Genomic DNA, 14447 nt, shown 5'->3' with positions numbered 1-14447 from the left:
GAAAGCAATAAGGTAAAATATAATCCTCATGAAACAGAAAGATGCTCACACTCTCTGACCCAATATTACCACAACGTGTTCTAGGAAAGAAACGGAGATATGTGAAATACGATCAAATGACATCCATTAGAAGTAGGTGAGAAAGACAAAGGAAAAACAAAGGACAGAAAGAAAAGCAGAGCCAGGAATGAGGCGAGCGAAACCCACCCACCTCGGAATTCAGCACACTTGCTAAAATTGGGCCACAGACATTACTGTGACTTTCTGGAGAGAAACCCAGTCAGTTATAAGACTCATGGTCCTCATAAAATATGCTTGCCAATAAAAGTCCGACTATGAGTTTGTAGTTAATTTTTCCTCTGTGAAATTCAGGGTCTAACTTAGAAAAGAAAATAAGGTAATAAGTGTCTGTCTCTATTTTCTAATATCCGTGGTCAACAAAACAATAAAAAAGAAAGAAAAGTGCACACCCACAGTTCAGGATCAGAGACAACCACTATACCATTTTGTTCTGTGTCCTTCCATAGCGTGTTCCATAATCTAGAAAGACCCACAAAAATCACAAGGTCATGGTTCACATCTAACGTCACAAATAGGTCACTAGAATGGAAATGAAAAATATTCATTTTCACCATCACTCCATATGAATATCTTCTTGATTATCTTTGGGCATCCCTGACAATTTTTGTTTTTTTAATTCAACACTTTGGAAGGCCTAGCACAGAGCCACAGTACAATCATTCACTCACCCAGGTGAGCACCTATCCTCTGGGCCTCATCCTCCCACAAAAGAACCCTCTTATTTTCCAGGAGCTAACGTGTCCAGTGGCTGTGGCCTGCAGCCATTCCAAAGAATTTCCATTCAAGCCAAAATTTACAACCAACTTACTCTAGAGACCTTCGGTCTTTGTCAGAAGTGCTATCTGTCCAGGCCATAGCTGGCTCCTAAGAAGTCTAAGTGATCCCCTTCCCGCAAGAGGAAGCTCTTCCCGCATTAAATATTAGCCAGCTAATGGCATTCTGCTTCAAAACCCCACAGCCCTAAGCAAACACCTGAGCGTGACTGGAGAGGCTTTTGGGCTCTTCTCACGCGGCTCTGGGCTTCCTATCTTCTGATACAAGCTGCCACGTACCTCCTTTTTCTGAGATCGTTCCACTAAGCTCTCTGGAACACTCATTTCATAACTAGTAATGAAGTCCTGTAGTTTTTCAACCTATTCACATTCTGAAAGCTGGCTCTCCTCTAAGAACACAGCTTTCCTACTGTCCCATCAAGTGGAAAGGGGCTCCTTTTCTCATGTTACACAAACCTCACTCCACCCCAAGACCAAGAATTACTGTTGACATTTTCCCCATTCCACACTGTTCCTTACCACCACCGCTCCACAGCCCAGTGATAACCCTGTTGAGGTTCATGCCATCAAGATACATCGATCTCTATCCCTCCTCACACCTGTCATCTACTGACAGCCCTGTCGTTTCTCCTGATTCCCTGAGAGCACCTGGCTCTCAGGCTTCCTTTCCAAAGCCCCTCCATAATCTGAGTGCCCTCAAGAGCCAGGTGGTTCGCACATACAATACCCAGCACTACGCCAACAATGTCTCCTTCCCACAGCCTCTCCACAAACTGTCATCACACAGAAATTTAGCCATCTCCCGCTCTAACCAGCACCTCCCACATTTCAGACTCTTCCATTTCCCTATACCTCTTTTCAGGCTCTTGGGACCTACAGTTCCTTGACATTCTGTCCATTCTTTTCTTTACGTCCTTCCTTAATCAGCATCAAGTTCCATGACCCATCATTTCCACCTCTGACTTGCCAACATCCTAAATGCCCCTTCCCCACTGTCCATTCACACAACTCTGGCAAAAATGCAACCATCCATTTTTCACTCTAGTAGAGCTGAAGGAAAAACAAAATCAGACAAACACACTGATCAACACAATACATTCCACAACTGGACCCTCAACACTGCCAAGAAATCTTTCTATACTTCCTTAATCAACTATCTCCCTCATTTTCTTTCTTTTTTTAAAAAAGTTATTTACTTTTATCAGTTACATTCAGTTGACAGTCAACATTATTTTATATTAGTTTCAGGTGTACAGCTTAGTGGTTAGATATTTATAGAATTTATGCAGTGATCCCCGCCCCCATTAGTCTAGTACCCACCTGGCAACTATATATAGTCGTTGCTACATTACTGACTATATTCTCTACGCTGTACTTTATATCCCTGTGACTATTTTGTAACTACCAATTTGTACTTCTTAATCCCTTCATCTTTTTCACCCAGCTCCCTAACCACCCTCCCCTCTGGCAACCATCAGCTTATTCTCTGTATCTATGAGTCTGTTTCTGTTTTATTTGTTCATTTATATTATTCTTTAGATTCCACATATGAGTATGGTCATATGGTATATGTCTTTCTCAGTTTGACTTATTTCACTTAGCATAATAACCTCTAGGACCATCCATGTTGTCACAAATGGTAAGATTTCATTCTTTTTTATGGCTTCTCCCTCATTTTCTACATCAGTTAATACAAAGCCTGTATAAGTTTGAAAACTAAGCCCACTTCTACACTTAGTAGAAGGCCTCATTATCTATCCATCGAGAAAACTGCAGCTATAAGCAAATAACACTCAACTTTCTGCCACAAAAAAAAGCCCTTCTTCCTCCAGAAACAATGAAAACCGTTCGTATCCCTCATCAGAAGCCACTCCCTCCCTCCACTTCTGCTCAGGATACTATTTCCTTCCACCTTCCCGACGGCTTCCATCCTACTCTCCAATCTTCAGCCTAAGGTCTCCTTCTCCACCCACACTGTCCACTTGGCATTTAAACAAGTCTCTCCCATCCTTAAAAAGCAAACAAAAAGCCTCTCCCCCTCAAACCCACATTCCCCTCCAACTACTGTTCTTTCTCTATACTCGCTTTCACTGCCAAACCACCAACACTCGTGATGTCTTTTCTTTCTTACTTCTCACTCACCCGAACCCACTACAAACTGGGTTCTGCTCAATAAAACTGCTCTCACCATTGTCATCAGTAACCTTATCATTAAATCGAACGTCCACTTTGTAATCCTTATGTATAACTTGATGTCTGAGCAGCAATCAGCCCGTTGACCACCGAGGTATTAGAAAGAGGGACAAGTTGAGGCACAGTCTTGGTGATGACTAACTGGTGATGGGGAAAAGAGGCGGACGGCTCCTAACGGGAGCTGAAGGCTCCTCTCCATTCCCCCAACCTCCAGGCTACTTCTACATCACCAACCATTTCAACTGCCAGGCCCTGGTAGCAAACAAGAGCTGGGAAGGCGGGGGGCAGCCCTCTCTTGAAAATTTTGTCATGACCTGGATTCAAGTTCTAGCTTCACCACATATTAGTTGCATGTGTTTCAGCAATTTTTAAAGTAGCTCAGTATCTCAGTTTCCTCATTTGCAACACAAAAATACTGCCAGTGCCTAGTTCATTGAGTGTGAAGATTAACTGATGATATATTTAAAGCACTTAGCACAAAATAAGTGACAGCTCATCCGTAGAGTGGCACACTATTGCTGTCTTAGAAATAATAGCATAAAAGCATGCTTACTGGCATTTATTAGCATAGAAAGATGTTCGCAACATATTAAGTGAATGGACAGCAGGCAAAATACTCATTTTTGTAAGGGAATAGCGATCAATAGTTCATAAAGTTATAAGTGATTCTTTCTGGCTGGTGAGCTTATAGATCTTTTATTTCACTGTTTTATCTTACTTGAGTTTCCCAATTTCTCTATAATTGGGAAATTATACTACTTATATAAAATAAAATTTAAAGGTTTCTATTGCAAAAAAAAACAGCACATGGTTCAGTGCTCAATAATTACCTAATATGACAATACTTTCTAGGACCCTGAAGAGAAAATTGCCAAGATCTGCCTGCCATGAAAAGACCTCTCTCCACCACTGGAGAAACAGGATGATACCCAAGACTTAGATTTGAGGAGAGAGTGCTTTGCCCACATTAGCTCTCAGCCCTAGGCTCTTTTTAGTTCAGGCAAAAGCAGCTCTGTAATTTGTCCAGCTTTGGTCCTCAGGAATCTAAATTAGGACAGGAGTCAAAAGTCAAAGCAATAGAGTAAATATTTATATGACTTTGTCCTCTGACCATCAAGTTTGCTGAGAACCTTAGCAGAAGTGGGGATCCTGGGACAAGTTCAAGTGCTTGGGACCCCATGTTCCTGTTTGTCCTCTCTCTCTCTCATCCTGACACAATCCTACCTATCCTTTAACACAACATTCGGAAAGAAGGCTCCAAATGAATCACCAAAATACTAAACCTGCTGTCCCTATTTGAAACAGGAAAATGAAAGGACTCTGGTGTGAGCTCAGAAGGGGAATTGACAGTAATAAGTAAAAGTTAATACTGCAACAAGTTCACCTGACGTGTTAGCATTACAGACAGTGAAAATGTGGGACTGCAACTTGGAAAAGAGTATCCTAAGACGTCTGACTTATAGGAAATCAAATAGTCCCAGGAAAAGGGATAGAAATAAGAACACAAAAAGGAAGGGGGAAGGGAAGAAGCCCAGGAAAGAGTGGTGAGATGCAGCGCATGCCTTAGCCTGTGAATCAGTGAACAGAGGTCTGCAGTATCAGCACTTCGGGCAGTAAACTGCAGGGCAGAGGAATCAAGTAAGGGTGGAAAAACATCAAGGGAGCAAGCATCGCTGTGCCAGCAAGGCAGTCACCTTGTCATTCAGCTGTTTAGAGCACAAATTCAGGAAAAACAGGTTTTGCATTTCACTGACGACAAAGTAAAAAATAAGCTGGCCCTAGGGGGAAAATAAGTAACTGGAAATAACTGATGGGAATATGTATGAGGACCTAGGACCTCTGAGGATATAATACACATCTAAGCACCAAGCCCAAGGCCTGGGAAGCAGTAGGTACCCACCCAGTGGCAATGGTAACGGGGGAAGACAGTGTGAGTGCATGTGTATACGCACACATAGACAAATTTTCAAATGTGAACCAGGTGTGGAAAGGACAAGGTAGGAATATCATAGCAGCACAAAGCAAGAAATCAATAAATATTAGTTTCCATCCTCCTCATACTCCTTCTCCCCCTACCATCTAGTCTGATTACACCAAATGATACTGATCTCGTCACAGAGATTTAGGTTGATGCAACGATTCGTAAATTTCAAGTGCAATGTGATATTACTATGTTAAATAGTATCATGATAGAAAATAAGTGAAAGTACAGTTGACCCTTTAACACCATGATGATTAGGGGTGCTGACCTCTGCACACAGTCGAAAATCCATGTATAACTTTTGACTCCCCCAAAACTTTACTAACAGCCTACTGTGGATGGGAAACTTACCAATAACAGTCAATTAACACATATCTTGTATGCTGTATGTATTACATACTGTATTCTTACAATAAAGTAAGCTAGAGAAAAGGAAATGTTAATACAAAAATCGTATGGAAGAGAAAATACATATATAATCTTCACTGAAAAAAAAATCCAAGTACAAGTGGACTCACAAAGTTTAAACCCATGTTGTTCAAGAGTCAACTGTATAAGGATGAAACGTTTTCTTTGAAATAGTATAGTCACAATTTCCCTTCATTTTAAGATTTAAAATATATATGTGTGTGTGTGTACATACATATATACACACACACATATATATATATATATATATATATATATATATATCTCCACTCTCTCAGAAAGCCACGCCCACAATTGTAATAAAGAAGAACAGAGTTGAACAAAAAAGAGAAAGGAAGCAAAGACAGAAATCATGGAGGCAGGACTCCAATTCTCTCAGACCATCCAACACGGGCAGATGACAATAATAAAGGGACCTACTTTGGTGGTGATCCTATATGTGATGTAAGTCTCCATGGTACAGACGTGCTTCTTGGGATCATCAACTGTGACAAAGAGATCTCTGGTCTCACCATCAATGTCATCATCAAGTTGAAGTCTGTTGAGAAGGGAAGATGAAGAGGCTGGACTTGAAGTGCCTGCTGGCGTACCACCGTTGGGCAAAATGAGATCCTGAAAGAAGGAAAGAATCACTTTAGAAATTAAACAAAAACACACACCTGGAGAATATCAGCAAAAGTAGTTTGTTTAGCCAAACCTAGAAACACCTCTAAATACAAAAATAACTTTCAAAGAATCTGAGCCTCTCCTTACTTAACATTTCTCAAGTGAACAGGTCTTCTATGACCAAGACAAACACACCACGGCCATGCCCTACACCAAATGCATGCTCATTCATCTTCTGGCAAGCACTGGAGGAACCAATAGAAGAAAATAGTTCAGGGACAGAGAGCTTAAGAGCCCCACCACCACCAGGCGTCAAACAGAAAGAACTCGGTGAGCACACCACATATTCTCTTTTCCCCACTTTCTGAAGACAACCACCTGGCCCCAGGTAAACATTAAGGGACCTGAACCTTCTAAAATACGTTAACACATTTAAAAACGGAATCAACCAACAGAAAGAGACAAGTAAACATTATATGCCTCCTGAAAGAAATTCACAACACCCCTTATAAAGTATGCTTGCCAAAAAATGGAATCTGAGTTCTAAACAAATCTCTAGACACACCACCAATTTATAGGAAATATAGAGAAGTGAGGAAGATAATTAAACAATACTTTGAAGATGCAATCAGCAAAATCCACACTGTGAAAGTAAAGAGAATGAAAGATCCAGTTTTTTCAATAATAAGTTGCAAGGGAAAAAAAAAAAGAGATAGAAGGAACACGTAGAGATGTAAAGAAACTTAAGAGATCTATAAACAATTGCAATGGAACCTGATTAAAACAAAATGTTAAAAGATTTTTGAGACAGTGAGAGAAATTTGAATACTGATCAGTTATTTGATGATATTAAGGAATTATTAAATATGATAATGGAAGTATTAAGATTTTACAGTCTTCATCTTTTAGAAATACATACTAAAATACTGATGGATAAAATAATAGGATGTCTGGTATTTGCTTCAAAATAATTAAGGATGGGTAGGTGGGGATCTAGATGATACAAGATGACCCAAAAGTGGTGATTGTTGAAGTTGGTATTTGCAGGTTCTTACACAATTCTCTCCTCTTTTGTATATGTTGAAAATTTTCGATAATAAAAAAGTTTTAAAGGAGGGGGGTGGGCAAATGCCAGGGAAAAAAGGAAGGGAAAGATTTTAAAACTTATGGACCTCTTTCTCTTTAGGCTTTAGTAGGAGCCACCTGAATAAATTATGTCCCTACAATAGCCAAAAAAGTTGCAAGCTTACAGTTACCTTTTTTTTTGTTTTAAGGTTTGATAACAGAGAACAAAGTCCTGTCTAGCAGTAGATGTGAAAGCCTCTGAATGTTACCTTGGAATCATTAGGAGGCAAACACTAAGGAATATGGCAAGAAAGTCACATGCACTGTACACCTGAAGCTGAATAAGAATGAATGTCAACTACAATCATATATATAGTTATAAGAAGTGGAGTTCAGCATTAGGAATAAAGACAGTGGAAATGTAATGGCTCTGTGCGATGTCAGAGGGGTAGCAGATTGGGGGAGAGGGGTTATCGCTATTTGAAGGATATAAATGATAAATGTCTATTACATTGTTTTGTACAACTGAAACTAATAAAAAAAGAAAAACAGGAAAAAAAAGGGGGAAAAAAAAAAGGAAGTGACATGACACCACGGAAAGGGCCTTGGTCAGGAATGCAGAAAACATTCCTGACCTGTGGGGGTCATCAGATCCCAGGCTGGGGATGGGAAGTGCTTTCCTCTGAATTCTCTGTTCTTGTATGCAGGCCGCATACTCATATGACTGAGCCCCCAGATTAACGTACAGGACGAGAGGTCAACCTAGCAGTCATATCCATGAGCTCTAGCTGATTATGGGACTTCGGTTCAGAGTGCTGGGTGGGACAAGGCAAAGGGAAGCATGGCCTTCAGTGGAGGGCAATGTCACCCAACCCAGTAGGTGATGGAAAATAAACAGAAAAGGCAACTTCCTTTGTCACCCATCTCTACTGACCATAGATCATTTAATCCCATACTTAACAGGCAACACCAAAGAGATGTTTTGTAATTATCGAAAGAGTACCATTTTCACAGAAGGTACTCATGGGACTAGAACCCACCTCTACTCCTAGTCTGCCCCGGGGCTTGTCAGCTGGGAAGGCGAACTCCTGCGGCTCTTGGGGTGGACATGACTGTTGAATCTAGTTAGCTAGCTACAGCAGCAACCATCTGATCTGACTGCTTTGTCAGCATACTGACACCACAGGGCATGCGGCGTCCATACCACAGTGTCTGGGGATCTGAGAGAGACATCTTCTCTGAAGCTCTGAGACAGAGAAATTTGTCATCTTCATCATTTCAGTAACTATTTAAATGCTGACCTCGGGCAAGGCACCATGCTTGGCATTTCAGGGGCCCACCCTTGCACTTTATCAACATTAGCACCCTGGGCCTCAGATGGCTCTACAGATGGCTAAACATTGCATAACAGAAAGAATTCAAAATCTTTAGTCAGATAAACCAACATCAGCTCACACAGCAGTTTTCCACAATCTGGACCGATCTCAGCAGCCTCATTTCTCATGGCATCAGTTCCTGAAACCCACCATGCTCTTTCACAACCTAATATTTGTTTGTAAAGCCCCCCTCTTTTTTCATGTAGCGGTCTCCAAGTATCTCACAGGAATCTGTTCAAATGCCCCGCCTCTCAGTAGCCTTCCTCGTTCTACTCACCACTTGGCAGAATTAGTCACTCCCTTGTCAATAATTGGAAGATATTTCCACAGAAACAATTTTCACAGTTTTAATGATTGATTTACATATATAACATCCACAAACAGAGTCCCCAACAACTGTTACTGTGCCTTGTTCACCTATGTGTGTGTGCGTGTGTGTGTGCGCGTGTGTGCTGTGTATGTGTAATTATCTATCTGTTCATTTGCAGGTCTCCCAGTGACTCCAGGTCAACTCCCCTAACTAACCTTTGCTCTGGGGACCTCAGCCAAGAGCCTTCCAGGAACAGCCCACACAAAGGTCTGAAATGTCTTGACCAGACAGTGGGATACTAACTGGTTTTCTAATCAGTTAGTAGGGGTGGGGATGGGAAAAGTCAGTCAACCAGATCTTATTGCACACTGCACATTCTTTCCTCTTAGGACTACATGACCAGGGAAAACACTCACATTCTTACTACGAGGGTTTCACAGAATACTATTTGAACATACACAAATAGCCGACAAACTACAAATATCTGTAATTTCCTAAAAAGGGATGCTACCAGCTCAGATTTCTACGGTACCTCTGTACACAGTGCTTCCACATTCTTACTTCATTGCACCCCATGTCAGCCTCACGAGGTCAGCAGGACAGTTACTGTCTCCACTGATGAGCAAGCCGACCCAAAAAGGTTAAGTAATCTGTTCAAATGCATCGACACTAGGTGTCGCTATGCTAGTAAGTTGAGCCAGGTTTCTGGTTCCTAGTTCAAGGTTCTTATCAAGCTGAATCCTCTTTGTGTGGCTTTTTCCAACCCAATACAGTCCCTCATCTCCACTCTCTGGCCATACATCCTTTTGGGTAAACATGAAGCATCTGTTTTTGAAGGCCGTCAAGAAAAGCTAACATTTTCCTTAGGGTCTTAATACAAGTATTTCCCAAATGACTCCCTCAAGATATGGTCCTCGTGAGAAACAAACACGGAGAGAAAAATCTTAGGAGGAAACAGCAGAGGGCTAGGAGAACGGAACGACCCAGACTCCTCCGCCCACAGAGTCCTCCAGCAGTGGGTCGGCTACGCGGACACACCAGCGTCTACAGTGGCGACTGTGAGAGAGCAGCACCTTTGTGACCAACGTGAAGTATTGAATCAAGAAGTGAGAGTCCTGGGCGCAACACAAAGACCTTCTGTTTCATTTTTGCTACCCTATGGTCAGTCCTCTATACTGCAGCCAAAGAGTTCCTTGAAAAATGTCAATCATTATTAACATTTATTATCATTATTCATTAATCATGATTAGCATTATTAACAGAGTTAATACTATATTGTGTATTTGAAAGTTGCTAAGAGAACAAATCTTAGAAGTTCTCATCACAAGAAAAAAAATTCTGTCACTGTGTGACGACGGATGTTAACTAGACTTACTGAGGTGATCATTTCACAAAATACACAAATAGCAAATCATTATGTTGTACACCTGAAACTAATATAATGTTGTATATCAATTATACCTCATTAAAAATAATTGAATTTTTAAAAAAGAAAAAAAAATGTTAACCGAAGCATGTCACTCTCCTGCTCATAACTCTCCAAACTCCCTCCCATAACCTGCAAGGGCCAATATGACCTTATCGTTCTCTCTAACCTTGTTATAGACATTCTCTCCCTAGATTGTCCTGCTCTAGACACTTGGCTCATTTTGACCTAAGGGCCTTGGTACTTGCGGCTCACTCTACCTGGAACACTCCTCTCCCCTCAGGTTCCCATGTGGCTGGCTCCCATGTTCAAGCAGGCTTCTGCTCAAATGATACCTACTCTGAGAGACCTCCTCAGTCACAAAATCTGAAAATATCCCGGTACCCTCCATCACTTTCCAGCCCCTCACCTGGCTTTGCTTTAGTCACAGGACTTGTCAGTATCTGAAAATTTGTTAGTGACTGACTGATTATCTGACTCCCCGCTAGTCAGTAAATTCCACAAGACCAAAGGCTTTGTCTTGCTCCCTCCTCTATCCTCTGGCACATAGTAGATACTCAGTAAGTATTTGATGAATAAACGAGCCTTAGAAATGACCTCACTCAATCCCTTGCCAATAGAAGACACTTGGTAAATACCTTTTGAAAGACAGTGAAACGGAAGCTAACCTGAACCGACTGTCCAGTTTTGAACCGTAGTTCCACTATTTGCTAGTAGTGTGACTTAAGCAAGTTGCTTTTTTTAAAAAAACTTTGCTATTTGTTGTGTTGTTGTTGTTTTGTGTGTTTTAATTTTACTGGGTAACAGTGTTTTTTCCTAGGACCCATCAGTTCCAAGTCAAGTCATTGTCTTCAATCTAGTTGTGGAGGGCGCAGCTCACTGGCCCATGCGGGAATCGAACCAGCAACCCTGTTGTCAAGAGCACTGCTCCAGCCGAGCTAACTAGCCGCCCCTTAAGCAAGTTTCTTAATCTCTCTAGGCCACAGTTTCATCATTTATAAAATGGGTATCATGGGATTGAGTTTGTTAGTATATGAAAGCAATTGGAATAGTGCCTGGAACATGGTAGGTGCTACATCACTGTTAACATACTACAAAAAATATGAAGTCCACTTGTCTACAAGTATTCTTGCCTCCCCTTATAGACGATGGGGCTGGGTACACAATAAACACTTACTAAATGCTGCTGAAAATAAAAACTGTATTGACAGTCATAGTTGGTACCTCAAATACACTTTCCTTAATGATTTCACTGTAGCAATAGATATCTACAGGAGCCCTTATGAAAGTTACAACTACATAGTTGATAAGTAAATGAAAATTCCTCCTTGCTCCAAAATATCAATTCTCACCATGTAGGTTTCAGTTATAAGAGAATTTCTTCTCCCCCTCTGCCCCTTTTACCTAGGAAGCGAAATACATGCCTAGGCTGCTTCAGAAATCCCTCTGGTTCAGAGAATTTCAGTTACAAGATCCACCATTGTGGTTAGCCAGCCACGAGAGAGATTATTAAATTAACATAAATCACTGGCAAAATTCTATATTATATTAAACATACAGGAAAGTGGTGTACATTAGGAGCCAACATGGATTTAATAAATACAAGTCATGCTTCATGACTAATTTCTATTTTTGATACTATTAGAGGAATGCGGGTGATGGAGTTTCAGAAGAGCCTGACAAAGCCTCTGAGGGTATCCTTACAGTTCAGGGGAGAACGGGGCTCTTTGAATACACAGACTGCACCTGACTTATCCTCCTTTCCCTCCCACCTGCTCCACCCCCCACAGGAGATGCTTGAAGAATGAATGTGTCCAAACTGAACACAACACTCTTGATTGTTGACTTTGTTGTAAAGTTAAATTTAAGCCCACGTTGGAGAATAAATTCAAAGGGATATTTCCCAAAATGTTCTGTTCAAAGATGTTCATAGCAGTGCAAAGAACACAGAGTGAACCCTGGAAAAATCCCAAAGGTTCAATTAAACTTTGTAAATTTAACTTGACAACAAACACAGGAAATGGTTGTATTTACCAATAAGAATGGTACACACTCATTTTAAAATGATAAATCTAGACTTTTAGATAAACTCAGTGAACTGAACACAAACAAGCCTTTGCTTTCTTCCTCTTTCAACCCTCAAGATATTAACAACTTGGAGAATGGGAGAGAAGGGGGGGGGGGGGAGGCAGGGAGAGAAACAGTGACTTTGGAATCATACCAGGAAGCCGGGAAAGGGTGCCATCCAAATGCAAAACTCTCTAAGATTTTCCAGTGTGTATAACTGGGACACAACTGAGAAAAGAACTAAGAGGTATCTTTAACCCATGTCACTGAGGTTACTTAAGATACCTAAGAAATAGGAAATGTCCTGAACTCCCCACATACACTCTGATTTGTCTAGGAGGCCTGGGGGAGTGCAAGGGTCAATAGCGGGACAAAGGGAGGCCACCAGAGTGTCTGGCTGCGTCAGCGAGGGGAAGTCACGCACAGGCAGATACCCCATGAGAGGACTACCAGCAGAGGAAGGCCTGCCCACACACCTGTATCTCGCCATGGGAGGGAGCGATGCAAGAGGAAAGTCAGAGGAACATGAAGGCAACTGGGCCAGCTGCCCTGGGTCCACAAAGCACAAAGCAGGCAGGCCTGCAAATTCTGAAGGAGTGGTCTCTACAGAGATGAGGAGAGCACCTAAGACGAGAAGGAAGCCAGGCTACACTCGTCCAGACAGAGAGAGGAAGCAGACCAAGTTTCCCTGACCGACTGACTGCCCAGGACCCTGGCTGGCTTTCTTATCTGACTCCTTTCCCCACTGACAGATCGATCACTCAACTGATCTGTCAACTGACGACTCAGCTCAACCTAAGACCCCAGAAAGACAAGCCTAACGTCAGGTAGAAACAGAGGGAGTCCAATCATTCACTTGTTCTGATGGGAGGCAGACAGCAGACCTGCATTACCTTATCAGACATAAGAAAACTGAAAAACACATCCGAGCTATATTAACGTATCATTCAGACCCAAGAAAACCTAAATATGAAGAAAGAAGCACAGTCCTCAAGAGCAGATAAATATATCCATTTGAAAACATTTATCCCACAAAACCACACGTTAGGCTACATCCTCTTTGTGCTTCCATTTAAAAAACAAGGGGAAGAGAGAATAAAAACATTAAAGCACAAATTGCAAACAGAAGAGAAAGAGTAAAGGCTATGAACAAAACCCAAATTGTATTCTTCTAAAAGATGAATTAGATAAACTAAACTTAGGAAGCCTGATCAACACAGAAAGGGGGTAGGGGAGGGCAGGCAATAACTATTTAAATCTTACCTCTGTATATGATCATAAATTATAAAAATGTTCTATGAATAACTATGCCAATAAAATTGGAAGTCTATATGAGTAGATAGCTTAGTAGGAAAATATGTGGCGAAAGTGAAATTGAGAGAGAAAACCTAAACAAATAAATAACCACAGAACTGTTATCAGAGAACTTTTACTAAACAGGTAAGCTAAGCCCCAATGGTTTTACAGCTGAATTCTAATGAACCTCAAGGAGCAAGTCCTGTTTTACTCAGTCTAAGACACAGATTTTTAAAAAATGGAAAAACCTTTCAAATAATTTTATGAAGGTTACTTATATCTATTAGGCCAAAAAAGGAAGTTAGATATGTGTAAACATTGTCAATAAAGTAACGGCATATGGTATATTAGAAGAATTTTTAAAAAGAAGAACATACCAGGTTTAAGCCAAATGTATTTCAGGAAATCAAGAATGATTTAACATTAAGAAATTTACTAATGCAACGTATTACATTCCCTGATGACATAATCACTGATGAATACAATCATGCCCACAATTACCAAAATGCTTATTGGTATTTCTTCATTAGTTGAATATTAAACTATTTCAATATCAATGACTTCATTAAAATCTCTAAGTAAAATTAAGTAATAAAAGTTCCTAAATATGAAAGAGTGTATATCAGAAAACACCAGCCATGAACCTTGAAAATATTACTCTTAAGTGAAAGAAACCAGACAAGAAAAGACATGCGTATGATTCCATTGATATGAAATGTGCTGAACAGGCCAATCCAGAGAGACAGAAAACAGATTTGGGGCTGCCAGAGGCTGGCAGGAAGGCAGAATGGGAATGAATGCTTATGGGGTATGGCGTTTCTTTTCCAGGTGACAAAAGTATTCT

At 40.9% G+C, this 14447-nt stretch overlaps 1 protein-coding gene across 9 annotated transcripts in view; it reads right to left on the bottom strand.

Moving 5' to 3' along the window:
- The window catches only part of SNX30 (sorting nexin family member 30), a 179963-nt gene that overhangs the window by 116408 nt on the left and 49108 nt on the right, over window positions 1-14447 (bottom strand). For all 9 annotated transcript variants that reach the window (XR_012495895.1, XR_012495894.1, XM_074330844.1 and 6 more), the window contains exon 2: window positions 5878-6069. Coding sequence is in view for 7 of the 9 variants with exons in the window: in XM_074330843.1 (XP_074186944.1) it covers window positions 5878-6069 (192 nt within the window). In the remaining 2 variants the exon portion in view is untranslated. The remainder of the gene's footprint in view (window positions 1-5877; window positions 6070-14447) is intronic.

The sequence above is a fragment of the Rhinolophus sinicus genome, linkage group LG04, assembly GCF_036562045.2.
Source record: "Rhinolophus sinicus isolate RSC01 linkage group LG04, ASM3656204v1, whole genome shotgun sequence".
In the NCBI taxonomy this organism is placed as follows: Eukaryota; Metazoa; Chordata; class Mammalia; order Chiroptera; family Rhinolophidae; genus Rhinolophus; species Rhinolophus sinicus.
This window is presented reverse-complemented; position numbering and strand designations above follow the sequence as displayed.